The sequence below is a fragment of the Podarcis liolepis genome (assembly GCF_965112155.1).
Source record: "Podarcis liolepis genome assembly, chromosome: 1".
NCBI lineage: Eukaryota > Metazoa > Chordata > Lepidosauria > Squamata > Lacertidae > Podarcis > Podarcis liolepis.
The window spans coordinates 66,846,929-66,874,889 of record NC_139554.1 but is presented as its reverse complement, the minus strand read 5'-3'; the positions used below and the strand labels follow the sequence as shown (position 1 = coordinate 66,874,889).

General features: G+C 41.5%; 1 protein-coding gene across 10 annotated transcripts in view; it reads left to right on the top strand.

The window, feature by feature from the left end:
* Nucleotides 1-8,272: 8,272 nt before the first annotated feature.
* FAR1 (fatty acyl-CoA reductase 1) overlaps nucleotides 8,273-27,961 on the top strand; it is a 37,506-nt gene continuing 17,817 nt past the window's right edge. For 2 of the 10 annotated variants that reach the window (XM_083476152.1, XM_083476146.1), the window contains exons 1-4: nucleotides 8,273-8,421; nucleotides 9,625-9,713; nucleotides 24,215-24,410; nucleotides 26,474-26,649. In XM_083476152.1, the coding sequence (XP_083332278.1) occupies nucleotides 24,219-24,410; nucleotides 26,474-26,649 (368 nt within the window). In that variant the 5' untranslated portion in view covers nucleotides 8,273-8,421; nucleotides 9,625-9,713; nucleotides 24,215-24,218. The other 8 variants (XM_083476149.1, XM_083476144.1, XM_083476147.1 and 5 more) reach the window with 7 other exon arrangements.

Sequence of the window (27,961 nt, the reverse complement as noted above, 5' to 3'; positions counted from 1 at the left end):
TGTTTTTGTTAAAGCAGAAATCTGAGTGTTTCCCCACATTCAGAGAATGGGTTGCCCAAGCTGAAAAGCTCTTCGCTCGCCCTGTTGTGCAGTTGTTTCTTTGACTTCCATCCAATTATGGAATTGGCAAACATCATGACCATTCCACTTATAGATTTTCTGGTAGATACACAGCTTCCCCAGTCCGCATCAACAAATACTTTTAGTTTTTCATCTTGTGTACTAGATATCTTCAAACATACATTTAATGTTCCCTTTAGATATCTGATAAGCCTTTTCAAAGCACACCAATCGGCAGTACTGGGTTTAGATACACGTTGGCTCAGAACATTTGTAGCACATGCAATGTCTGGCCTTGACCACTGGCTTAAATACAACAGTGATCCTATTTTTGAGGCACAAAAAAAGCTCAATATAGAAAATAAGTGGTTGAGATATTCAGATTTATTGGTTGATGGTGGGGAGGGATTTAAGTTAAAATCATTCGAACAATTAAAGATAAAGTAAACTGGCTTCAATATTACCAAATTAATGAACTATTTAAGATTGACAAGAAAAAAGGTTTTGCATCTGAAAAAACCAAGCTGGAAATGGAGTTGTTAGATACTAATGTTAAAAATATGTCTAAGATGTATAGTTTGTTATTGGAGTGGCATACAAAAGATGAGCAAGTAAAATTGTTTATGATTGATTGGGCACAAGATGTGGGACATAACATAATGTTGGAGGATTGGGGTAGACTTTGGAAGAAAGGGGTTAAGTTTACTGCATGTACAATGTTAAAGGAGAATGTAATGAAAATGATGTATAGATGGTACTTAACCCCTGTTAAATTGGCAAAGATCTACCACAATTGTGATAACTTATGTTGGAAATGTAAAGAAAAGCAAGGTACTTTCTATCATATGTGGTGGACTTGCTCCAAGGTAAAAGACTTCTGGGGAAAAAATTATAATGAATTTTTAAAAATGATGAAATATACCTTTATGAAGAAACCAGAGGCCTTTCTCCTTGGAATAACAGGTGCTTAACTGCCCAAAAAAGATGTAAAAGTATTTTTGTATGCCACAACTGCTGCACGGATTTTGCTAGCCAAAAAATGGAAAACACAAGAATTACCACTGTTGAAGAATGGCAGATGAAGATGATAGAGTTTATGGAGCTGGCTCACCGGGAACACCAAGAAGAGGAACACCAAGAAGTCTGTCTCTGCCTCCAGCCCCTGGCCCAGGTCGTTTTATTCACAAAAAAGCTTTTTACAGAGTGTTCCTAAGAACCAATCAGATTTCTTCTGAGCATTTCAACAAATCCCACGTGGGGAAAATAAGCACACATATTTCTGGGGTAAACAATGAACAGAACTATAAAGGAGTGCCAGAGGTGATAAACAAGCAATATACATGATATTAGAAGGATGGCCAGGAGGACAGCGATCATTGATCATTATCACCTTCATGTGAAATCTGTTTCCTGGCCCCAAGATTAACATCCTATGATTAACATATTGGAAAGGCTACTTCAAAGAAGCTGCCCACTGTCTTTGATGACCCAGGAGCCTGCCTATCTAAGAGAGAGAAATGGGCAGCAGAGGAAATGGCCAGAGATGCAGAGGGTTGTGGGATTTGATCAGAAATTATTGTCAATGAATCAAACCCAGTCAACACAATGCATTCATCATGGACACAATGGCTTGATGCATATTTTATAATTCCTCATAGTAATCCCACCTGACCCCACACTCTGGATATTTGCACTCCTACAGACTGGAAGAAATTTAAAGACTATTTGAATAAATATTGTAATATTAAAGATATGTAATCACTTGAAATATTTAATTAGGCTGAGGTTTAATTTAGGATTGGATATATAAGTTAGGAAATATGATTCTGACTCTGATATGGTATTATGAAAGATATAATTACTAAGAAACTCAGATGGAAGAGATTTGAGGAGGTCAAATAATATGTTTATGAAGATGGAATCTAATTAATTAATTAATTAATTGTTAATGTTGTGGTGATTCATTGTATTTTATGTTTTATATTCTTTTTTCTTTTTCTTTTTTCTATTTCATTCTTTTCTCTTTATTACTGTCAATTTTCTCTTTTGTTATGTTTATGTACTGAAATTAATAAATATTATTATAAAAAAAGGATGCAAATGCAAATTGTGCGCCAGAGGCGTGTCCACAGTGAAAGGCCCCATTAGCGAAAGTGCGCCTCAAGATAAGAACAGTTTCAGCTTAAGAACGGCCCTACGCAACGAATTAAGTTTGTAACCACAGGTACCACTGTACCTTTTTTTCAGCGGAGGCAACCAGAACTGCCTCACCTTTCCCTCCAACTCAGTTTGTTGACCCTCATCTCTGCATTCAAACACCAGTCTAGGGCTTGTACAGCCTCTCCTGTAATTGAGAAGCTAGGCATCACCAGCATACTGATGGCACCTTGCTCCCCCAATCCTAATGATCACTCTCAGTGGCAGGGCTTTTTTTCAGCTGGAACTTGCCAGAACTCAGTTCCAGCACCTCCCAGGTGGGCACCATTGCCATTCTAAGAGAATACAGTGGTGCCCGCAAGACGAATGCCTCTCAAGACGAAAAACCCGCTAGACGAAAGGGTTTTCCGTTTTGGAGGTGCTTCGCAAAACAAATTTCCTATGGGCTTGCTTCGCAAGACGAAAATGTCTTGTGAGTTCCTGCGGGGTTTTTTTTTCCTCCCCCCCTTTTTCCCAAGCCGCTAAGCCACTTAACAGCTGATCCGCTAAGCCGCTTAACTACTGATCCACTAAGCCGCTTAACTGCTGATCCGCTAAGCCGCTTATCAGCTGATCCGCTAAGCCGCTTATCAGCTGATCCGCTAAGCCGCTTATCAGCTGATCCGCTAAGCCGCTTATCAGCTGATCCGCTAAGCCGCTTATCAGCTGATCCGCTAAGCCCGCTAAGCCGCTAATAGCGCTAATCCGCTAAGCTGCTAATGGGCTTGCTTCGCAAGATGAAAAAACCGCAAGATGAAAAGACTCGCGGAACGGATTCTTTTCATCTTGCGAGGCACCACTGTAAGGGAGGCGTTTGTGGCGAGTTTCAGCAACTCTTTTTCTAGAAAAATAGCACTGCTCAGTAGCTTCATATAGATGTCGAATGGCACTGGGGACAAAATAGAGCCCTGTGGCACCTCACAGCACAAATACCAGGGGACCAAATAACACTCTCCCAGTGCTATTCTCTGGGTGTGACCCTGCAGCTAAGAATGGAGCCACTGCAACACAGTGTCAATGATACCCATTCCACAGTGTCAGTCCAGAAGAATACCATGGTGAATGGTATCAAAGATTAGGTAGAAGGTGGCATTCCGCAAGTCCTCTCTCTAAAGGACAACCAAGGCTAATTCAGTCACAACCCTAGGCTTGCAATGAAAGTGGCATGGACCAAGAAAACCACCCTTGTCTAAGAATCTCTGAAGTTGTTTCACCATGGCTTTCCTAATCACAATTCTAGGAACTGAAGGAACAAACACTTTGCCATTAAGGTGTCAAGGTGCAAGTACATACCGGTACTTTGATTTGTGCTGCTCTTAATCAAAGGTTGCAATCCTCCACCAGATGATTAATCTCCACCCAAATGACCCACCCCACCAGAGAAGCAGCCTATATCACAGTAATGATATAGGAGGCTCTATGTCATCCAAGGTCCCTGTACCTGAAAGGAACTGACAGAACACATCACAGGGGATATTTTTCTCCCTTATGGGTGGTCTGTTGGGATCAACACACCGAGGGTGGTCAGGGCAGAAGCCAATAGTGCACAGAGAAAGTGGGTGGCTCTTTCTGATAACCCCTTCTCTCTGTTCCTACTGGCCCATCAGGTTTCTTGAGCAGAGAAAGATTGCCCTTGATGGAGGTCTTAACTGATCGCTTCCAAAAGGAATCCCGCCTCTATAAGTCCATTTGTTTAGACCCCCACCTTTTCCATTAGCCATCTGCCCTTTCTCCAAGGTCCCACCACCCACATCAATTTAGGCTAAGGACCACATGCAGCCCTTGGGCCACAGGTTCCCCACCCCAAACCAAAAAGACCTTTGGTTTCCTTGTTCCTGCTCCACATCATTGGCTGGAGTGTGGAAGTGAAAAACCCGAGTGCCATGGCATTACCATATTTTTCGCTCCATAAGGCTCACCGGACCATAGGGATCACCTAGTTTTTAGGGGGGGGGGTCAAGAAAAAAAATCTTATTCCCCCCCCCCAGCCCCAAAGAGCAAAGAAGCCAAGACAGGTAGCGGGATCCATCCCGCTGGCTGTCTTGGCTTCCTATTTAGCTTCGTGCAACCTCTCCAGCCAGGAGAGGCTGCGTGCGGCTTTGGCAGAAGCCAAGACAGCAAGCGGGATGGATCCCACTCACTGTCTTGGCTTCATTTTTAGCCGTGGGGCTGGGGCGGGGGAAGCCTGAGCTTCCCCCCGACCCCAGAACAGGTGGTTATCCGCAAGCCTTCCGAGCGCAGCAGGAACTTCTACTGCGCTCCGAAGGCTTGCGGATAGCTGCCTGAAGCCCCCGGAGTGCAGCCTTTGAAGCCTCCGCAGAGCAGCGGGGTGAAGGTCATGAAAACTTTGAAGTGTCAGGCATAGCTCTAATGGCTTTAGCCCAAACGTAGCAGAGTTTTCCTGCACAGCGAAGAAGCTAGTCGAGGTGGAAATGACTAGTCAGCTAGACTCAGAATAACTATTTACAGGATTTATTAAAAGGAAAAAATAAAACCAGCAGAGTTTCTGCATACAAAACAAAGCAAAATAAATCCTTTCTCTCTCTCTCTCTACCATACACAGCACTTCTACTCCTAACACACCTAACACCAAACTGTGCTAGCAGGGGCCGGGGACGATGCTGAGGCGGTCGCCTAGATAACAGAGTTGAGTGCTGGTCGTTAACCAATCAGAGTAAGTAGTTTCTAGGTCAAGCAGACCTTGGCTTTCTGCCAAGAGTAAATTGACACTGCCTTGAGTTAATTGTGTGAAGCCAGAATCTGCAAGTTCCCATGAGAATCAATTAACAGAAACTGAACAGAAGGCACCCCGTTGCCCTGTGGAGGCTTTGCACAGCCATCCCCAAGCTAGAACAGCGAGATGGAGCGCTGCGCAGTGCTCCGTCTCGCTGTTCTGGCTTCGGGGACAGCCTTTGAAGCCTCCGCAGGGCAGCGGGGTGCCTTCAGCCCTCTGCCCTGCGGAGGCTTTGTGCAGCTAACCCCAAGCTAGAACAGCGAGACGGAGCGCTGCGCAGCTGACAGCACTCTGTCTCCCTGTTCTGGCTTTGGGCTTAGCCGCGCAGCCTGCATTCACTCTATAGGACGCACACACATTTCCCCTTAATTTTTGAAGGGGAAAAGGTGCGTCCTATAGAGCGAAAAATACGGTAAAATATAGGCATGTACTGCCAGACAGGAGGGGGTAGGCAGGCTCACAGCTACTTTTTTCACAGTGAGAATGTCATTAGTATCCCACTTAGTATGGGATATTTATTCTTTTATTTAATTTCTATACCATCCTATATCTGGAGGTCTCAGGGCGGTTCACATAAAATATCAAATACATAAAATCAAGACAATAACAACCCAATAACCCCCCCCAAAAAAGAGCCAGCATTTTAAAAAGGGTATAGGATGTAGATCAAGTCAGGCAAAGGCCTGGTTAAAAAGGAACATTTTTGCCTGTTGCCTAAAGGTGTATATTGAAGGCACCAGAGAACTTCCCTGGGGAGAGCATTCCACAGATGGGGAGCCACTGCAGAAAAGGCCCGTTCTTGTGTTGCCCCCTCCTGACCTCTCAAGGAGGAAGCACCCAAAGAAGGGCCTCAGAAGAGATATACCACAAATACCAATCCGCACAAAAAAGCAGTGGGTGTGGTGTTATTTGTTCATATAAAACACTATTTCTATACTGCTATATTTTATATATATATATATATATATATATATATATATATATATATATATATATATATATTGCTTTATATATATATATATATCTCCATATGTGTGTGTGTTGCTCCAAGCCAGGAAACCCAAGACCTCTTTTGGACATGTGTACATGCATTGGTTGCAGAACTTTGCTTGCAGAAACCAATAGCTATAGATGAACTAAACATAATTTTTACAGTCACATGCTTATCCAAGCATGGGCTTTCAGTCTCTTTTTCTAACTTCCAAACAACTGTTATTTTCCTTTCTTTCCAGAGCTCAGCACTCGGCCGCCTATATCTCAATTAGGCCATGCCTTGAAGCTCCTATGAGAGATTTCCACTTTTACCTTCTCCTTCAGTTTTGCTCTTTACTTCAGAGAAGCAGCACTCCAACACTCTATTCAACTTAGCAGGGTTCACAGTGGATTCTGAAACACAGTCATCTTGCTTCACATAAAATGAAGTCTCTCCCTTACTAGACGTTAGCCAATCACTACTAGAGAATACTCTAGAATTCAGCTACCAACCAATCAAATGTAAACACATTGTAATACATACAAGCATTTACAATTTCAGTGAATTAAATCACCATACTTAACAAGACTGCCGTGAGTACAGTACATCAGTTGGTGAAATGGGTACAGCTTTTTGCACCAACTTCTTTATAACTCATCATCATCAATCTTTATTACGGACCAGAGACCCAACAATCTTTATAACTTTATACAGACTATGGAACTCTGTGTCTATAAAGTAAATGCCAAAAAGGTAAATAAAGGTAGGGTAAGTTATAGGTCAGAACAGCAGGTTTTACTGGTTACAGAAATGTAAAGTTCTACAAGGATTCTTCAGTGCAATGTGAATCCAAATACTGCACATCCAGGAAAACAAGGCAGCTGACTCTTGAGTAAATACGTTTATTTAGCATCAAAGGTAAAAGGCCAATCAAATATTCTATTTAAAAATAAAGCTTAGTATTTGGAAAGTTGGTTTCTTTGTCTTGAGGTTGACAGCAAGGATGAAAACTTTTAGAAAATTGTATTTTGTTCAGTGTAAGCACAGCAGACAAGATAAAATAAATTCAACTCTTGTAGGGAATGAAATGTTGTGGGCCTAAGTAGACCCAACATTTATTGTGTTGTAAAGATGCAGCTCCATACCAAAAGTGTCACATACAAACCCCGCTTTCCCCAGGACCCACGTCTTCATTGCTTATTTATGTATTCATTAATTTTGTACATGACTTGATTGTAAAATACCTCAAGGTGGTTTACAAAAAGATAAAGCAATATATAGTTAAACCTCGGTTCCTAAATGGCTCCATTTTGGAACATTTTGGCTCTTAAACGCCAAAAACCCAGAATTAAATGCTCCAGTTTTCAAACGCTTTTCGGAAGCTGCACGTCCAGTGCGGGTTCCGCTTGAGTGCAGGAAGCTCATGGAACCAATTGGAAGCCACACCTCTGTTGTCGAACATTTTGGAAGCTGAATGGGCTTCCGGAACTGATTACATTTGTCAACAGAGGTTTGACTGTAATTGAGAAAAATTCACAACAATACTTTAAAAGAAAAAAGGTTAAAATACTAAAACAGATTAAAATTACCTGAACTTTCTAAGCATCTGGGTAGGTTTGTCTAAACAGGAATGTTTTTAGCAGGTGCCAAAAAGGGTACAGTGAAGGCTCCCGTTTGATCTCAGTTGGCAGGGAGTTTCAAAGTACTGATGTTGCCACACTAAATTATTGCATTATTACAAATGCAAAACGAGTATTATGTGACAAATATATTAGCCAATGCTAACGCTGAGGTTCAAAGAAGAAACACAGAACTAAGATACACTGTATACCTGATGGATTAAAAAAGCTCATGAGATCCAGCTCTTAGCTAACCCCCATGATGCACAAAGCTTCTTTAAAGCCACAAAGACAATCTATGTGCCAATAAATGATATGCCTCCTACCCTCAACAGACCCTCAACAGACACTTCTTAAAGGTAAAGAATCTATTGCACTGTGCTGGAAAAAAACTACTGTAGACTTCCATAGTCAGGGATGCCAACTTGAATAGAATATTTGAGGGGAGGGCAGTTAAGCGCATAATCAATTGCATGTTGTGGCGCATGTGTGGGATGTAATCCATTGGGAGCCATCAAATACAACATTCCTTGTTTTCCTAAAGTAGACATGCAAAGGAATGTTTGGTGCAGCCAGTCAAAACTTTCTGTTCCTCCTGGGCTGGAACATCCTTCGTTGCATGTGACAAGTGGGTGGGTGTGACCTTTCCAGACATGGTAAAAGGCCAAGGCATGCTGCTACTCTTTTTCTTTTCTATCTTCCTTTCGTCCTGTGAACTGCTGGACTGCTAGCCTGCAGTCACTAGGTAAATCTCCCTTAAGGGGTAAACCTGTTTGTATACGTTTGAAACTTTAAGCCTAAAGCCTGCTTTCAGGGATCACACTGTGCTCTGCCTGATCGTGAGTAAACTTTCTTTTTGTTACTTATGAATAAGACTGTGGTGCCTGTATTCTTTTAGGAGGGATTCAAGGGGTCTTACCAGGAAAATATTAAAACACATTTCAATCTGGACAAGCCAGATTGAATTGCATATTGCCTTAAGAAACTCACACAAGTTTGCAACAAGTTTTCTGCTGTGTAGAAAGGGAATGCACTCTGCTAAGTAAAGGAACTTGCTAACGCAAGTTAGGAAATATATTAATAAACAAGATATCCTCTCCTGCCACCCTGAACTTTTCCACAGCATGCACACTATTTGAATGGCAACGTCCAGTGCTTTTTTCTGGGGGGATGCATACCCCTAAACATTTTGTGAATCCAGGTTTGGCCTCATTGAGGGGCAGTATTTCAATATGAGTAGGAAAATGAGTACTCCTAAACATTTTTTAAAGAAAAAAAAACCCTGGCGATGTCCTTCAACTTTGGGGTGGCAGCCCCCTCAAATGTTTTATTTGAATGTGGGGCAAAGGGACCTTGGCCCCTAGGAGTTGGCTCCTATGTCCATAGTTACATCTGTGCGGGACTCTAAAAAACCCCCACTGTGTCCGTGTACGTGATGACTAGGTGCGAACGTTCAACGCCAAGTTACTGAAGAAAAAATTAAGTTGCAATAGGGGGGTACTTAGATAACTCAAAGGAGTCGGTGGACTAGCTTTTGGAAATAGTAAGAATATGGGTCACGAGATGGAAATCCGGAGGTCTAGACGAGCAGCGGCAACTTCCCTTTCCCGAGTCGGACGCAACCACGGGAAACCTATGCGTGCCTAGCGGGAAAAGGCCGTGATAAGCAATGCCGAGCCGAAGGCGCAGCCGGTACACAGCTTTTTAATTATGACAATGCTCATTCTACAGGCGGCCACCTGGAGCTGCTGCCTCCAAGGTAATGGCGAGGCCAGGCGAGACACAGCAAGCGTCGACCCTCTCTGCTCCTCTCCTCTCCCTCTATTGGCCAAGCTCCCTCCGCAACTGAGAGGCAGCCAACCCGCCCGCGCTCTGAATGGACGCGAAGCGGACGGCGGGAGGCGGGCCTCCGCGGCCCTCGACCAACCAGGGACGGCCTGCGTAGGGCAGAGTGGAGCGCTGCCGGCCGTAACGTCGTGCGAGCGCCAATCGCAGCGGGCTAATCTCTCCGCCCCCGCGTCTTCTTTTTCTCCTTCCTCCAGGGCCGCTTGTTGGGCATATAGCGGCGCGGCAGCACCAACGCCAGCACAGCCGCGGGCGGCAGCAGCATCACCACGACCTGCAGCAGCAAGTAAGCGGATTCGTTCAGGGAGGCGTCGGAGCGGGCGGGGCTTGAGGGAGAGAGGGAGGTGGTGAGCGCGAGCCGGCTCTGAGGGAGGAGGCGCAACCGCCCGTCGTGCGCGCGGCAGGACCCGAGTGCCGGTGAGGGACGGCGGGTTGGGCGGGTGGCCGTTGGCCGCGGGGAGGTCGCGAGCGAGGGGCTCTGTGGGCGAGGGAGGGGGGCGAGGGGGGTGAGGCGAGGCGGGAGGGGGCAGTTCCACTCCACGGAGGGCGGGGGAAGGGGAGATGAGGCGAGGAGGCCCCTGGGGTGCCGCGGCTTCCTCTGAGGGGAGCCTTGCCGGATGGAGGAGACTCGAAAAGCAAAGCCGGTGGGGTGGGGCGTCTGGGCGGCGGATACACTCCTGGTGCGGCTTGGGAAGAGTTGAGGGAGGGCGGCCGGGTGGGAAACGACGCTCTCGTTGTGGGGCGGCCTGTTCCGTTCCCCGCACCCCCAAGTGGAAAGGGGCCTGAGTATTAACTGGAACACGAGTTTATTTTATTTATTTGAGGGCATTGTTACTGTACCCTTTCTTAAGAATTTGGAGAATGCGGAGGCCCGAGAGAGTCAGGAAACGGCGGGCGGAGCGGAGTTGTGGAGCCAAGGGAAAAGATGTGCTGCTGCTGCCGCCGCCGCCGCCTGGGTCTGAGGCCCTGGAGGTGGAGGTGCACGGGCGGCTGTGAGCAGCGCCCCGCAAGTTTGAGGTCGCTCGTTGCAATACCGAGCCTTGGGAACAGCTTAACGCAGGTTGCCTCCCTCCTTCGCTTTCCTCACCCCTTTCCACCCAAAAGCGGCCGAAAACGGTTTCTAGGTCGTGGATAGATGTCTTGTTCTCCTGCGGTTGTGTAATAGGGTTGTCATGAGCACATGTTGGGCGAGATGCACGAAGACTGAGGAAATCTTCAGTTTGCAACTGTACACCCCCCCCCCCAACTGTAGGTCTTTCAAGCACAATTTTCATAATGAGGAACCAAGCTTTCTTGGGCATGGCCAAATGTTTGTGGAAGGTGGAGAATGAATCTCAACCCACCCTGGTATTTTTAACGCCTTCTGGCTGTTTCCTTAAGATGTTGTTCCCTTGGGTGGGGCTCCGTGCTGGGGATAAAGAATATGGCCCTTGTAATAAAGCTCTGGTCTTGGCAGCCATTATTCCAGTGTAAGCGAATCTGTGCCATAGTGTGACTTCCCTGTCATGCCTATGTAATAGTGAATACTGGCTTTGGCAAGAAAAAATTTGGCATACCAAGGAAGGGTGTATCTCTTGTAGCACCCAAAGTTAGGAAATGTGCGTCTGTCAAAAGGAACTGCTTGCAGTAAAACTTAAGGAAATTGCAATTGCAAAACCTATTAAAAGGTAAAGGGACCCATGACCGTTAGGTCCAGTCGTGGCCAACTCTGGGGTTGCGGCGCTCATCTCGCTTTATTGGCTGAGGGAGCCGGCGGACAGCTTCCGGGTCATGTGGCCAGCATGACTTAAGCTGCTTCTGGCGAACCAGAGTAGCATACGGAAACGCCGTTTACCTTCCCGCCGGAGCAGTACCTATTTATCTACTTGCACTTTGATGTGCTTTTGAACTGCTAGGTTGGCAGGAGCAGGGACCGAGCAACCCCGTCGCGGGGATTCAAACCACCGACCTTCTGATCGGCAAGTCCTGGGCTCTGTGGTTTAACCCACAGCGAAGCAAACTTCCTTAATACACCCAAGATTACTAGTTTGATGTTAGAAAATTAAAAAGTTTTGTGTATGTAAAAGAGCCACAGCTCTCTCTTCAGTCTTACAAATTTCTAGTCTGAAGTCCCAATGAGTTCAGTACATTTACCCCCAGGAAAATATGTGTAGTATTGCAGCCATAAAAAGTATAGATGGAGCTTTGTTAAGCACTAGTGAGACATCTGGATGTCACCATTCAAGAAGGATGTTGACAAAGTAGAATAAATTCTGAAAACAGCTGCAGAAGTAGTAAAAAGTCTGAAGTAAAGACTAAATAAATTGGGTATGTTGATCCAAAGTATGTGTTCAAAGCTTTTTATTATTTAAAAGGATATTCCAAAGAGAAGGCAGTTTCTACTTTCCCTACAATGTAGGAAACTTCAAAATAATGGAAAATGAGGTGAAAACGGAAGAAAATCAATTGAGGATTGAAGAAATTAGCTTAAAATGAGGTTTTGGAAAGAGTGTACAGTGGTACCTCTAGATACGAACGGGATCTGTTCTGGAGCCCCATTCGCATCTAGAGGTAAACGTATCTAGCGACGGCACGTCTGCGCATGCACGCGTCGCTTTTCGCCACTTCTGCACATGCGCGTGATGTCATTTTGAGCGTCTGAGCAAGCAGCGAAACCCGGAAGTAACGTGCTCTGTTATTTCCGGGTTGCTGCAGAGCGCAACTCAAAGTCTATTTAACCTGAGGTATCACTGTATTGTTTCTGTATTTTCAGTTTGCTGGTCATTCTAGGGGCAAGTGTGACTTTCATTTCATTTCATATTATAGCCCCTAGTGAGATTTCCTGCACAATTGAATTTTTAATGCTTGCAAATGATAATGTTTACAAGGTTTCAAAGGACTTTGTAAAGCATTACCATATTGGCCTGAATATAAGCCACACCTTTAAAATTCAAGAAAAAAGAAAAAGAAAAAAAGACAGTACCTAAATATATGCAGCTCCTTTAAAACTTGCAGGCTCTCATACCTGTTCCGTTTTACTGTATGTCTGTTTTAGCTGTGATATTGTAAAAGCCAATTTTTATAAGGTCATGAATTTAAGCCGCACTTTAACTTTTCACAGTCAGAACTTGGAAAAAAGAAGTGAGGCTTATATTCAGGCCAATACGGTCATTCAAAGAGCAAGTTTCAGGTAAACAACATTTACAGGAATGTTTCTTCTAACTCATTTACTCTTTGAGTAGAGCCTACACAGTTCATTACATTGCTTCCTGCACATTCTACTTAACAGATCAGATACCTTTGGAAGTGTTAGGTCCATCCAAAATCCCTTATTATATATCAATTTCAGACACATGGAGTGAAAAATCACTTTAAAAATGCCATTGTTTAGCAGTCCTCCATTCATGTCCTTGGTGAACATTTTAGAATATATCTAGTTTTATGGTGGTTGTAACAGCACTTTAAATTTATATTTTACAATTTGAATAAAAAAGCATCCATGAGACAGCCAACAATCAGTTATATATTAAAACAACTATACTCTCTATTAAAATCAACAGCTATTTGATTAAAACCAGTAGCTGTAAGCAAAACAAATCCTAGCAAGGAAAACAAAGAAAATATCAAACCAAAGAGGGAGATCCCTTCAAAAATAGAGCTACAAAGCACTCCAAGGGCACATTTACTAGCTGTTGGTATGCCCGAAAGGATGGATCTGATTTTTCCTCAGAAGTGACTTCTAGACTTGGTGGCCTCTTGAAAGGTAATCCCTCCTCCAATATACTTTAAATAGTAGATGAACATAGAGGAAGATCTATGTCTAACAGTAGATTCACATGGGAGCAGTCCATTCTTTAAGTAAAGCCTTAAATAGCCTGCATCTAAAAGTCAGTTTCAGAATTCCAGTCAACAGCACTTTCATCTGTCTGCATTACTATTTTGTTCACTCACTAATCAGTCCCTCAGTGATCCAAGACACCTATTTAGAACATCTAATACTTCCTTAGGATCAGATGGGAAAATCTGAAAGAAACTTGAGTACTGTAATTAGCTTTGACACCAAACCTCAAACTTATAGGCAACATCACCCAGCAGTTTCACATGGATATTTAAACAGTACAGTGGTACCTCGGGTTAAGAACTTAATTCGTTCCGGAGGTCCATTCTTAACCTGAAACTGTTCTTAACCTGAAGCACCACTTTAGCTAATGAGGCCTCCCGCTGCTGCCGCGGCACCATTTCTGTTCTCATCCTGAAGCAAAGTTCTTAATCCGAGGTACTATTTCTGGGTTAGCGGAGTCTGTAACCTGAAGTGTCTGTAACCTGAGGCACCACTGTATAGGAGACAAGTAGGATCCCTATGGCATCATACAAGCCAGCCGCTATTGGGATCAGTTCTTCCATCTATGTTTTCACAATGCTTATTTACTGGAGTTGTCAGGGCAATCCATAGCTGGCTATAAAGCCAACTTGAAAATATTTATGTGGGCTTGGTTCTTTACTTCAAATGTAAACAGAAATTGGACTTTGAAACTTAAGATATGTGAGGTGTGAGAAAGTAAATAAAAATCTATGTGAGACACATTGCTGATAATTAAATGGCAAAAGTGACTGTGACTTGTAATCACTATATCTGAATAGTCCATATTTCTGGATTTGGATAAAGGTATATTAGAAGCTTTTTTTAGGGGGAAAATGAGGAATGCTCAAATATTTGTCATTAAGATAGTTTCTGTCTTAAAGATTAACTTTTTACAAGTCTGAATTTGTAAATAGAAGGCCTTCTTTCACAACTTTAAAGAGAACTTTGGGGGGGGGGATTATGTACCTTTCATGTTAAGCCCTGAAACTTTTTTACCGCTCTTGCCACTATCATTTCCGTTCTTTATTCTTCTTAATATAGTAGCTGCTGCTTATGTGTATACTATACTTTGTTAGTCCGTTGATGCAAGCTTGTGCACTCTTGTATTTTCCACCTGAGTTGCAATTGACATGAGATAGTGAAGTTTAAAATTCAGAAACAAATTTGTAAAAACAAACAACACTGTCACCATTAGACCATTTTGCCTTACTAGTTCTGTTGGATGTTTACAATGGCTCTGCTTTCTGGTGAGTGGAGAATGAATTGGTTTCTTGCCACAATGTGTAGTTAATTGAGAAGACAGTGTCTGAAATATCCATGCAGTGAACAACTACATACTGGGGTATTGATATTACTGAAACCAATTATGGTGTATTTAATTCACAGTTTCAGCAAAGATAATTACATATGAAAATGCTTCCTGGTAAAAAAAATCCTTTACACTATTAGCCAGTGCATAGAACAACCAAGTCCCCTGATGCATTGTATTGGAAGGATTTTGGATGGAGCAAAAGTGCCCAGCTTTGCCCTGCTGAGCCAGCCTCTGCTGATAGGGAGCTTTGCTGTTGGCGGGGAAGCCCTGCCAACGAAGGGCAGGTACATGTTACCACTAGCAGCACTCACCAAAACCTGATGTTTCTAGTTCTGGTGGACTGTTGCTGGGTCACTGTTGGTGCAGCAGGCTTGATCCAGGGCTCTTTACTGTGTCAGCCCAGGAGCTGGCACAGTGAAGGAGTACTTTTATGATGTTAGCCGCTCTGAGCCCAGCCTCAGCCAGGGAGGGCGGGATACAACTAATATTATATTATTATTATTACTACTTTTTCCTTCCCTCCCCCTTTCACCCTTGCCAGCATGAGAATTGTGGCTGTGGAAGATGCAGTGGCTTTACTACTCTTATCAAGTGGCAAGGAATTTGGATTAAACACTTGGTATTAGTGGCTAACTAAGGAAGCAAAGGGGTACAAAATCATGAAATTGTCTCCTTTTTTAAATTAAAAGTTGCACAGGTAGTTCCCACCGCCTCTCAACTGACTGGGGAAGGGTTGATCAGTATTTTCCAAGTGGTATTGTATGGCAAGCTCCCAGCCTTTTATTTTGTTTATGTTTGTTTTCAAAACGTTACTCTGCCTAATTTGGAAAGGAACTCAAGCTGGTTTACAACCTGAAGCATAATAATAAATTACATAACTATACCCTTTAAATCACAAATACTGATATCAAAGCCAACCTCTCATATGAAAACCCAAAGCCACCAACAGTCTGGTAAAAGCCTTTTAAAACAGACATGTTTTTACTAGTCACCTAAAACAATATAGTGATAGTTTGACCCTTGTTAAGGCATTCCACAGGATGAGTGCTACAACAAAAAAGCCCCTGTCTGCCTGCACCTTTGCTGTCTGCAGGCAACTTGAGATCAAGGAATTTCCTCCAATTACAAACATAGTCTTTCAGGTAGAGTCTAACCCCATCCAAAACACACTCCAAACCAAAGTCCATCCACTAACAGAACTTATGTTTTGTCTGACTTAAGCTTCAGTTTGTTCCAGTGCCTCACAGCTACCAAGCATTAGTTCAACCTTTCAGCTCCCTTCCTAGGATCAGATGGAAATGAGAGATAGTTAGGTATCAGCAGCATACTGAGAGCTCTGCACCCCAGCCATCAGTTGCATGCAGATATTAAGCAATTTTGCAGAACCTCATAATTACCTAGCACCACCTTCTGCGTCCTCTCAGGTTTGAATGGAGCCACTTCAACATCGTTCCCCCAGTTTCCATCTTTTGGAGACAATCCATAAGAAAAGCATGGCCAATGGTATTAAAAGCCACTGAGAGGTTCCGGAGAATAGATAGTAAATGTCCCAATAAAGATCTTACACTTAGGTAAATAGGGCAAATTCAGTGCCAGAAATGAACTGAAAGCCAGACAGGAAATTCTGGAGCTGTACTGCCACAACATGTTTGCACATTTTGCCCCTAAAAGGGATGGTAGACACTGGTCACTAGTTGTTTATTTATTTTTTTATAATATTTTATTAAGTTTTATCAATAAAGTAATTCAGAAAAAAAGTACAAAAACAGAAAAATACAAAATCACAAAATACAAAAATACAAACATTAAACACAAAAGGGAAAAGAAAAAGGAAACTGGTCACTAGTTGTTTAAATCAGAGTGTAATGATTGTTTTCCCCCACTAGAAAAACAATAGGGTGCGATTCAACATTGCAGTATGGTTCTGCCAATGCAAGTATTTCTGCTTCCTAGATGGAATGATCTCCCCCCCCCCCTCTCTCTCTCTCACACACACACACACAACCTATGCTTGTTCTCAGGGTTCTCCCCGCAAAAATACTGGCTTTTGCAAGCACAGCAACTTAGTTGAATCTATATTACCATTCTCTTAAGTACCAAAGGCACTCAACACTTTCTGAGAGAAGTATTTATTACCGTACTCACTTATGTGTGCATATGTGACCATTCTGATTTCACATCCAGTTTGAGTGAGAATCAAGAGCCAAGCCTGTTGACTGCATCTCTCTACGGATTTAATGCTCCTCTTGAGGGTGATGTATAGCATTGAATAATATACTCTGTTCAGTTAGAATGAAATGCTTGTAATCTTGAGATACTTTCATTTTTAATGTTTGGTATTTTCTAAATGACAATTAGTGCTGCAAAAGCATGCATCCCATTATATGAACAATGCAAATACATAATTTAAAATGTTAAGATATTAAGCGATCAGAAGTATACGGCTTTGACTCGTCCCTGACCTGTTCAGATCCACCAATCTGTGTACTTTTCTAAAGCAGACCTTTAACTTTGATATTGTGGGATAAATCCATGATTTATCTTGAAGTGTGGTCTTACCTAAAGTAAAAAACAGGGAGTTTCTGATGAGGGGTTGAACTCGCCTTTGGCACATATCTCTGGTGTTCAAGTCAGCTCTGCCAAATTGGCACATACCTTCTTTACAGTTTCCAGTGCTTGAAGGTCAGTGAGGCAATCCCTTTTTTATAGAGGTCCTGCTTTGGGATTCTGCTGAAAAACAAACTTTAGCCCCATGTGGTCCTGATGAATCTTTTAATATAACTACTTTGCACTAAGCTTAGATAATATCTTCAACTTAGTTGTCTTGTTCTTTTCATGATCCTATGTTTCATGATCCTTAGATAAATAAAGGATATTTTTGGCGTGGTGAACATGTTCCATACTGTTGCAACAGTGCCATCAGTTCCATTTCGTCAGGTGGAATATTTATATTCCTTGGAGTTCTCCACACTATGGAAGAAAACTTAAAGTGCCAAACGTTGAAATATGTTAATTCTTTTTTCTTTTTCTTTTAAGGGCTCTAGTTTCTGTGAGGTAGCCAAGACTATAACAAAAGTTGATACTTGAACAGATTTCCTCTAATTTTAAGAACAGCAAATTATGTATTATTGCAAATAACTATATTATATAATGCTTCTATTTTCTAGTTCAGAACAAGAAGCAGTTTGTCCCAACCTGAACTGGTCTTCCCTGGGAGATGGCTAAGCTTGTTCCAGGCTTCAAGAAAATCACTAGGAAGCAACAATTTTAAATGTGCAGCCTGCTTTATATCAGAGGCCAGGAAAAGGAAAGCTAATATTAAAACCATATAAAACAGGTAGGATAAAACTGATGAAAAGTTTCCAGTGTTAGCACAATCTCACCCAACTTAGTCTTCAGTTTTAAAATCCAGGCCAAATTGGTCTTGATTCATAAATATTTTTGAGCTCTGACACTCGAGAAAAATAACAGTCCATTCTTATAGGTGCTTCAAAGTGCATCACTTTGTACACACCCTTGCCAGCCAGATAAGACAGGTGGGTGTCTTTGTTTGAACTTGGACATTGTGATGAGACACATTGGATGAACAAATACTTTCTCTGATAATTCAACCCATATTATTTTGGACCCAAAATGGTACCTTAAATTGTACCTGAAAGATGCCAGTGATGATACTGGAAATGCTTTTGGATGTGCTGTATGCATACTGATACTTCTGTTTTTCAATACAGCCCAGTGCACAATAATTTAACATGAATGACAGTTGCGGGTGTTAAGTGGAAAGTTTTGTGGCCTTTTCAATGGTACCCTGGCTGCTGTTGCAATCTGGAATTAATTCCAGACACAGCTGTAGAACCAGGAGTGCACTATCAGTCTACGCTGATCGTTCTTTTGTCATGCTCACATTTATTTCCAGTTGGCGAGTTTGCATCCATTATTTAACAGTAGACAAAAACAGAGCCAGACTAGATTAAATTCATTGCAGGTAGCTCAGTCTCTGAACAGAAGCAGTCAAAAATCTAAGTTACTCACTATATAGAATAAGTGGGACTTCCAACAAAATGCTACTGTGGGGCTCTATTCAGTGTCCATGGTACTTTGTCATGTCCTTTCCCATGATACTCCATTCCTGCACTCATCCATACTTCCCTTCTCTTCTCCATCTTCCAACCAGTCAGCCAGCATTTATTGGCCACCAAGCATCCCCATAACTTCCTCTTATGTATGGATGCTTACATTTTGGTTATATAAGGTTTTGCACTTGTCTCTTCACTTTAGAAATGGTGGGAATGATAACTGCTGAACCTTAAAACATTCATTCTCTGTAGAGAGGATGCTTTTACTATAGAATACTTGGTTTTGAAAACAAACCTAAAAAGTGTTTACTGTAATTGGTAAGCTTTGACTGAGCAGTGCTCTTGTCTGTCTGGATGTGTATCTGAAGAAGTGTGCATGCACACAAAAGCTCATACCAAGAACTAACGTAGTTGGTCTTTAAGGTGCTACTGGAAGGAATTTTTTTATTTTGACTATGGCAGACCAACACGGCTACCTATCTGTATGATTTAAATAATCATAGTATGTGGAGCATCTTCTTTTGTTTTTGTTTCCTGTAGATCATCTTGAACCTGTTTTCTGTGCTTCTGAATATTAGATTATATTTTAAGGTTCAACTATATAAAATATTTGGTTTTAAGTTAATATAGTTTTAAATAAATCCTGTGTTTTTTTGCTATATTATTTCAAATGTCTGCAAGACTCTGATGCAAGCATAGTACAAAATTAAAAATTAACTCCATATATTTAGTGTTTTCTTTGTATCTTCCTATATTGCCCTTCTGCAAAGCTCAAAGTTCTAGCTCCTATCGATATTATTTAACCAGAAAAGCTTAGCTTAGGTATATGTCCACATTTTATCTACAATTGTTATCTCTTGTGTCTGCTATATCTTCTCCCATTTGTAAAACTTGAGTTCTGAAAAGAATGTGATTTAATAAAGCTTGTACTTCCAACAAAGCAGAGATGTTGCAGTATATGGGGGCTAACAAGAGCAACTATTGTATGCTCCACAATGATGCTCACACAGCGTTAGACACAAGAATCTTTTATTAAGAGGAAATGTTGGCCACAGTGCTGGAGCTATTAGTCCCTGTTTGGATTTTTTTTTATAACGATTCTTCCATCAGACTGTTGATCAAACATTTCTGTCAAAAGGGCAGTACCTCAGAATGCATTGTTATGCTCCTGAATACTGAATTTATAAATGTTTGTTTCATTTAAGAGTGGACACTTCTGCAAGAAATTCTGGACAAATAACATTTAGGAATCTCACATTGAGGGTCTTTTTATCTGTTGTGGGGGGGAAATAGTGACAAAGATATGCAAAGTCAAATTTTAACTAGCTTAATTTTTTTCTTTGGCTTTCCATAATGTTTCTTGATCTAACACTTACCCAAAGCATTGAAGAAACTAGCATGCGCAGCATTCCTGCTTATCCTTTATTTCTCATTTGCAGTGTAGATTGAATTGCAAGATTGAACACTCCACAATCAATGATTAGTTGCTACTATGTAGCAACCTGTTGTGGATGTTCACATAGCAGGAATATCTGTGAGTAAATGAACTTGGTTATGCATGCTATATTAGCAATGAAAGGAAACGTTTATTGGCTGGCATATTGGAGCACGTTCCAATGAAATCCCTGGTTTTCTATACGTTTCTAAACGTTAGTGAGCAGTTCAAGTGGAATACACATACATTAAAGGTGCCAGTTTTTCAGCAAACCTTAGGCACACTCCTGTAGCTCTCCTTGAGTTCGGCATCCTCATTTAGCCATGAGTTGAGACAAATGTACCCTGCACTCTGTCAAAGATATCTTTCCTGTCTTTCCAGTTTGGCAACTAACCCCATGCCATTTATTTCTACTTCTGCTGCTTGCTTTTACTAGTATGATGAACAAAGCATTGGTGACTCTTGTGGCAAAAAAGTGTTAGGACACAGAGCAGGGAGTTGGAGGCCAAAGTGAGAGGAGCTATATTATTTAGTTCAGGATAAATAAGATTTCTCATTGTGGAAGGGTAGGTTGCTTGGGACTGAAGGACTAGGGAGATACAAATGATTTGAGCTATTGAAATAATTGTGTAGAACAGAGCTGATTTTCAGCTCTTGAATACTCATTCAGGATTGTATGTGTGCATAATGCTGCAACCCATGTCTTGAGAGCTGCCTGTGCTTAAGGGCCATTTTTACTTAGACCTAGAGAAGGAGTGCCCTAGGGCTGCAGAGATATTTGCTATGAAGTTCTGTTAGAAATTAGCCAGGCATGTTTTGCTACTGCTATCGGTCTAATTTTGATGACATAGAAATTTCTGGGCACCAGGTTGGCGACCAAAGTATAAAAACCTCTGCCTTAGTTCATAGTTAATATAATTTCCACTGTGTGTGGGACAAGTGAATTATTGTAAGAGCAAACTACAGTCAAGCAATGTAGTTGGGATCATAGATTCATAGATATTTGTTCGTATAACATGATTCTTGTTTATAAAACCCAATTTAAAAAAAATGTAGTGTTGGAAAGGACCCCGAGGGTCTTATAGTCCAACCCACTGGCGAATAGACATTCCATTGTGGCAACTGTAACCTAGTTTTAAGGTGCCATTTGGCATCTAGCTTATATATCAGTTTCTAAAACTGTTGTGAAGCCCAGTAGAGACATCATGGGGGAGATATGTGTGCTCCTAGGTGTTTTTAGGGAGGGATAGTAGCCTAGCCTGGGCTGATTGGATTTTTAGTTCCCTGTATATCTCAAGTTTCCATGGTTATAGCTTCATTCTGAAGTAGTCTCATGTATTGGTGATAACTTGGTATGCCTCTCTGCATATAACTTGGTGGAGGTGTTGCATGTAACTGTTGCTATGTTGATCATAACATCTGCTTTTGAGACCTTATTATCTCAGGGCAGTGTTTCGTTGCAATCAACAAGAACAGTAGTTTCTCTCATAGGGAAAGGTGCTAAGCAATATGTTAGGACCATAGTGGAACTTTCATAATCTATATATTATCCATTCTGAGGGCCAACTTACATATTTTGTATTTGTCTTTTTTCATTTTGTTCTGTAAATAGCAGTCAAGGGACCGCTGATCAACAATAGAGCCATGGCCCGGGCAGAGGGGGCTTAATCCATTCTCCCTATCCTGCCGTCCCAGCTGAAAGTTTTAACTCCAACAGCTTTTTGCCCATAGAGGGAAGCTATTTTTGACACCAACAGCTACTTTCCTCCTAGGGCAAATAGTAGCTTGTGGGGGTGAGACTTAATTTGGGGGGCTGTGGTATGGGAGGAAAGTATTCTCCCTCCTCCATATGCTCTGTTATTGCCACTATTTAAATAAATGCAAACAAAATATGCACTTACTATGATTATCCTTCATTTGGTTGAATTGATAGTTATTGCGCCATAGTTAATAAATTAAGGCCCATCTGAATGCTTTGTGTGTAACATCCCCCCCCCCCCCATGATTCCCATGTATGTGCATGCTTAATTCTAGATCTGCTAAACAAATTCATTCCAGTAACAAAATAAGCACTTCTGCATGCCTTTTTGACTAAACGAGCCTGCTCTTAGGCTTCATTTGTGAAAACTGTTCATTTGTGGAAAATTTTCCCCATAAGTGTTTGTATTTCATAGTATTTCCAGCTTTAAATCCTAAAATCGGGTTTCTTATGACATATTTTTAAGGACCTCAACTGTCATGCATATAGTGTAATATTTTTTCAATAACTGATTGATATGTGAAATGTCAGTATTATGCATATATGTCAGCAATCTGATCTTCGCTTAACAAAATCAGTAGTGTAAATAGTATTATGATGAGATGATTAATTGGTTAACATAGAAGTTAACATATGTAGATTGAGATATAGTTTACACTGAGAACTATAAGCACTATTGTGATATGGAGCAACAGTCTGAAGCTCCAGCAAACAGGGGGTTCAGTGTTAAACTAATAAATTTACGGTTTTCTCAAGGCCTTTCTTTGTTAGAATAGCCATGTGCCATCTGTGTAGCTTTTGCATTTGGATCAAAGTCTTCAAGATATTATTTGTGTGGGGTGTGGGGAAAGTAACCAAAACCTCTTATTCAGCTGAAAATGTGTTAACTATAGCACATCTTGTAATGAATATACTTCATTCTTGAGTTCTGGTCGGACAATTAGTTCTCTGTTCACACCCCCACAGATTCACAAATCTTTAGTCTAGTTGAGTACTGGATTGTATTGGCAATACTGCAAAGCACTTTTTACATTAAAATATTTTCTTCAAATTATATGAAGCACTGAGTTTCTGGTTCATTGTTGCCCTTGATTCAGTATAGTGAAAGATATAACTAGTGCTTTATTTCTGGGGGGGATGAAGGGGTATGCATGCCCCTAAACATTTTTTTTAAGAAAAAAAAGAGCACTGGATATAACAATTATTTTTGGATAATTGACTCGTTTTTCTTTTCTAAAAAAAAAGGAAATATGCATTTTCCCCAATTTGGAATGTATAACCCACATATATCTTAGACACCAGGGACACTGCATGTTTTAATGGTCTGTGGCTATCATCATTTGTAGCAGGCAAAAATGTGACACCATCTTCCCAATAGTTTATTGATATCACTGTTACTTTGTTCACTTGTTAGTTCCCAGGTACAGAAATTCAACAAACTAAAAAAATAGGTATGCCAGCAGAGACATGGGGACTTTCCAGAGTATTGCACATAATGTCACATGTATGACAGCCTGTTTGCTGAACAGAAGTTGTGGGTATGTGTTTAGTACAATGAGCTCCTGGTCTTCAGGACACAAGATGGTGACTGGGAGACGTAGAGAGAGATTGGTGGACAAGGCAGTTGGGGATGTAAAAGTTGTGTCCCACTCCCAAGCTGACAGCTCCCCTGGTGTTAGGGGAATGAGGAAGACCTCATCCTGAGGAGGACAAAGGTGATCCCTTAAAAAGGACCTATGCATTTGAGGGGTGCATAGATACTTTGTTATGCCAAGAATACATCTCTGAAGAGTGGAATTATCCCGTCAGTAGAAGAATCAGTCATTTAGAACATAGATAGCTTGGTGTGTGGTGGGCATGCTGACTTGCCTGCCTGGTGTGAAAGTTGCAAATGTCTCACATTGTGTAGATTGGTGAATGGTGCTGGGGAGGAATCAGTCACCGTGGTGCATGTAGGCACCAGTGACATGGGGAAATGTAGTTGTGATGGGGAAATGCAGTTGAGAGGTCCTAGAAGTGAAATATAGGCGCTAGCTAAGAGGTTGGAAGCTGGGAAAGTCAAGGTAGCTTTCTCTGAAAAGCTTATCCTCCTGGTTCCTGATGTAGGGTCAACCAGAGAGGCCCAGCTTAGTAGTCTCAATGGGTGTAACTCAGTATTTTATATTGCACAGTTTTGTATCTGAGTGTTGTTTGTTTAAGGAAAATGGTTAGCAGCAACTACAGGTCATACCATTTATACTAGGCTGAATATTATGTTTCTGTAAAAATGGAATTTCAAATGTAATTGGGCAAGAATTTAGCAGATAAAATGTGATTAAGGGCCAGTACCGATGCAAACTCTAACTTACTCTTAAATTCTCTTAGGATCATGATGGTATCCATCCCAGAATACTATGAAGGCAAGAATGTCCTCCTCACTGGAGCTACTGGCTTCATGGGAAAAGTTCTTCTGGAAAAGCTACTAAGGTCCTGTCCGAAGGTGAAAACGGTTTATGTGTTGGTTAGACACAAAGCAGGGAAGAATTCTCAAGAACGCGTGGAGGAAATGATCAGCTGCAAGGTATCATTCATGAAATGGCTATGTTGAACCTGACATTAAAAAAAAAATTAACAAAGTTTTGAATAATAGTGAGAATACATGTGGTAGTACAGGGATGGGGAGCTTTTCATTCCATGGGCCACATGGGAGCCAGATGTTATGTGGCGGGACTCTAGTATGTGATAATTTGTAGATTTGAAGCTGCATTTTCTTAGTACAGTGAGTTTACATCCAGACCATTTGTATCAATAGTAAAATCAACTAGGAAGCATTTTTTAGTCTCTCATCCAGAGTAAGTGATACAGAAAACTTTTAAAAATACCTTTGTCGCAGAGGAATATGTGTGTTGCCATCTCACATAGTTATCCCCTTAGATTTGTGCTGTTAAACTACATACATTGTGCTGCTGATTGCATTGTACCTGCCTGGGGGAATTTGGATTGGTGCCATCCATAAGGCTACGCTTGCAGGGTCCAATGCATGTAAGCTCATTCATATATGAAATTGTGTACAGATTGCATGGAACATGCCTGTTATATTGGGCTCTGTAGTTTAGACCGTTGTGTAAATTTGAAGTACCATGTGCTAATGTTGGATCCTGATGGATACTTGTTTTCCCAATATATTATATAGATAAAAAGTCTGTACAGGGTATAAATTGTGGAGTGCTCATTCTAACCAAGTAGCAACCTAACATAATTAGTGATATGTGTCCTAGGCCACAATAGCAATTTCAGTGGGCTGAAATACAATTTACATTTTTCCACAAGGGGCATGTTACCAGAGCTATAAGTATTAGCTAGCTAACTCCTTTCTCATCCATAGTTAATTGTAACATTAAATTGCAGGAGAAACTAATACTACTTTGTATCAATACTTTAAGTGTGTAGAGATAGATCTTACTTGAAATGGGTTTATTTTTAGCAGTGTTTTCAACCTCCTATCTCTTTTTATATATGAAAAAGAATAAACTGGTGAACTGAGGAATTGTATCTATCATCTAAGGAGCAATGGGGCAAAACAGAGTTGCTGAGCCATCACTATATCTGCTACTCATGACAGCCAATGCTGAATATGACAGTGCTGCTTTCTGCATAATTGATTGTTGTTTGTTTGCTGCACTGGCTCTAAGCCTGGATAAGGCCACGTCCAGTGGCTGGACTAGCTTTATATCCAGTGGGGGGTGGTTAGCCTCTGGCCTGGGAGCCTCATCTGTCCATCAAGTAGTTATTTCTGACTCCCCAAGACCTCACTGGTTTTGACAGAGACAGCAAAAGAGATTGAACCTTTCTGCCCAACACATTGCCCTGTTGGGGATGTAAATTGCCCTTCCCGGGTCACCAGATCAACCACTTGATGAATGGAGCACCTGTGTGTGCATAGGCATTCATGTAAGTGAGTGTTTGGAGAGGAGGGACAGAGTGCAGGGAGCATACTCACTGTTGGCATGTGGTCCCAGGAGTTATAATCAAGGTTGAACCTGGACCCCAAAAAGGCTACCCCCCATGGTTTAGAGCATGGATTTCAACATGTAAGCGAAATACTAACTCCATAGTTAACACGGTTTTTGCATGTAAACAGAACTTAGCTATGCTAGTCTGCATAGGTTTTGAAGTAGGCAGTGAAACTCGGTAATAATCCCAGCAAGAAAGCTCTTCAGGAATATATAAAGATTAAACTGAAGAACTTATTTTATTCCTATTCAGATTCTTTGTAGATGGAAGAAATTATTTCTCAAAGAAAACCATACCCATCAGCGTTGTCCATTGCTTCCATTTGGTGTAGAGCTATATTTAGCTGTTGAAATGGATGAAAACAGTTTGTTGTAACATTCAAAAGACTTTCATTTTTAAAAATAAATATAAAGCCTTTTAATATGCATAATGTAAAAGGCTTTGCTTTGAATATGGAGTTAGTTGCATATACTTGAGTAAGTTGCCCCTCAAATGCTGCTTTTGAGGAAAGAAAATACTGCAACAGTTGAGCGAGGAATATGTATGTATTATTGCCTTGCGGTCATTACACTTTCTTTTGACCTTGTATATTCACTCTTAGCTAAATTTGGTCCTGTTTTCTTTTGACAGCTCTTTGACAGATTGAGAGATGAACAGCCGGAATTTAATGAAAAAATTATAGCAGTTGCCAGTGACCTTACAGAAGTAGACATGGCCCTTAGTGAAGAAGACAAGGAGAACCTCATAAACTGCACTAACATTGTATTCCACTGCGCTGCTACTGTAAGATTCAATGAAATTCTAAGGTGAGTCTGAACTATTAATTTAACATGTTCTAGTTCCCTTTTTAAAGCTACCTTAGTCATCTTGTAACCTTTATAAAAGAAGTAAATGCTTTATCCCTGGTTGCCTAAATGCTTTCGGCTCACAATAAGAACATATGCATTCATTCTATGCACTTTAAACTTTAGAAAAGGGAAGAGTAAAAGGTATTAGCCCAACTTTTCATTTGACAGTTGTGTGAAATGTAGCGGTACCAGTTTAGAAACAAAATTCAAAAGTGGTATGTCTCATTCTCTGTTGCTTCATACACATTCCCATTATGGTAGGCATTTTCTTTTGCATTGTGTTTTTTGGTGCAGTCTAGTGTACAGTATGGGACACGGGTGGCGCTGTGGGTAAAACCTCAGCGCCTAGGACTTGCCGATCGTATGGTCGGCGGTTCGAATCCCCGCGGCGGGGTGAGCTCCCGTCTTTCGGTCCCAGCTCCTGCCCACCTAGCAGTTCGAAAGCACCCCTAAGTGCAAGTAGATAAATAGGTACCGCTTTCTAGCGGGAAGGTAAACGGCGTTTCCGTGTGCTGCGCTGGTGCTGGCTCGCCAGAGCAGCTTCGTCACGCTGGCCACGTGACCCGGAAGTGTCTCCGGACAGCGCTGGCCCCCGGCCTCTTAAGCGAGATGGGCGCGCAACCCTAGAGTCGGACACGACTGGCCCGTACGGGCAGGGGTACCTTTACCTTTACCTAGTGTACAGTATAGAGTGTTGTAGCTCCAATACTTTTTACTAGCTGGGTGTAAAGCAAATTGTTGCATATTTAATCTGGCTGAGGTAATTCAGGTGTTCCGACTCTTGGATTACTTGATTATCTGATTCTTTCATTGAGTGATAGATATTAAAGGAGGAGGCCTGTGGCTCAGTTTTATTATTGCATGCATAATGCACCAAGTTCAGAAGTTTGCATCTAATCAAAGTTTTATTGTTTCTTTATCTTGGAATTACTTAAGTATTGCCTAAGGGTTTTGATGCTTCCTAGATAGACTTATTTTTTTCTTGTCACAACTTGACTGCTGTAGTCTCTATAGAATTAAGTTAGTGATTTTTCTCTCTCTTCAGATTGAAATGAATTCCATCCTCTTACTGTGGTGTCTGTAATCTGAGGAGAGAGATAATGTGCTGAATCTTCTGCTTACTTCACAGCTTTATGTCTCTAGTCCTGTTTTCTCACTCATTGCCTTCATCCTTTCTTATAGCACCCAGCCAAGATTTTCAACACAAACATCTCCTGTTTGTGCATTATTGTGTGTAATGATTGCCTTTAAACAAGGACCTGCAAATAGT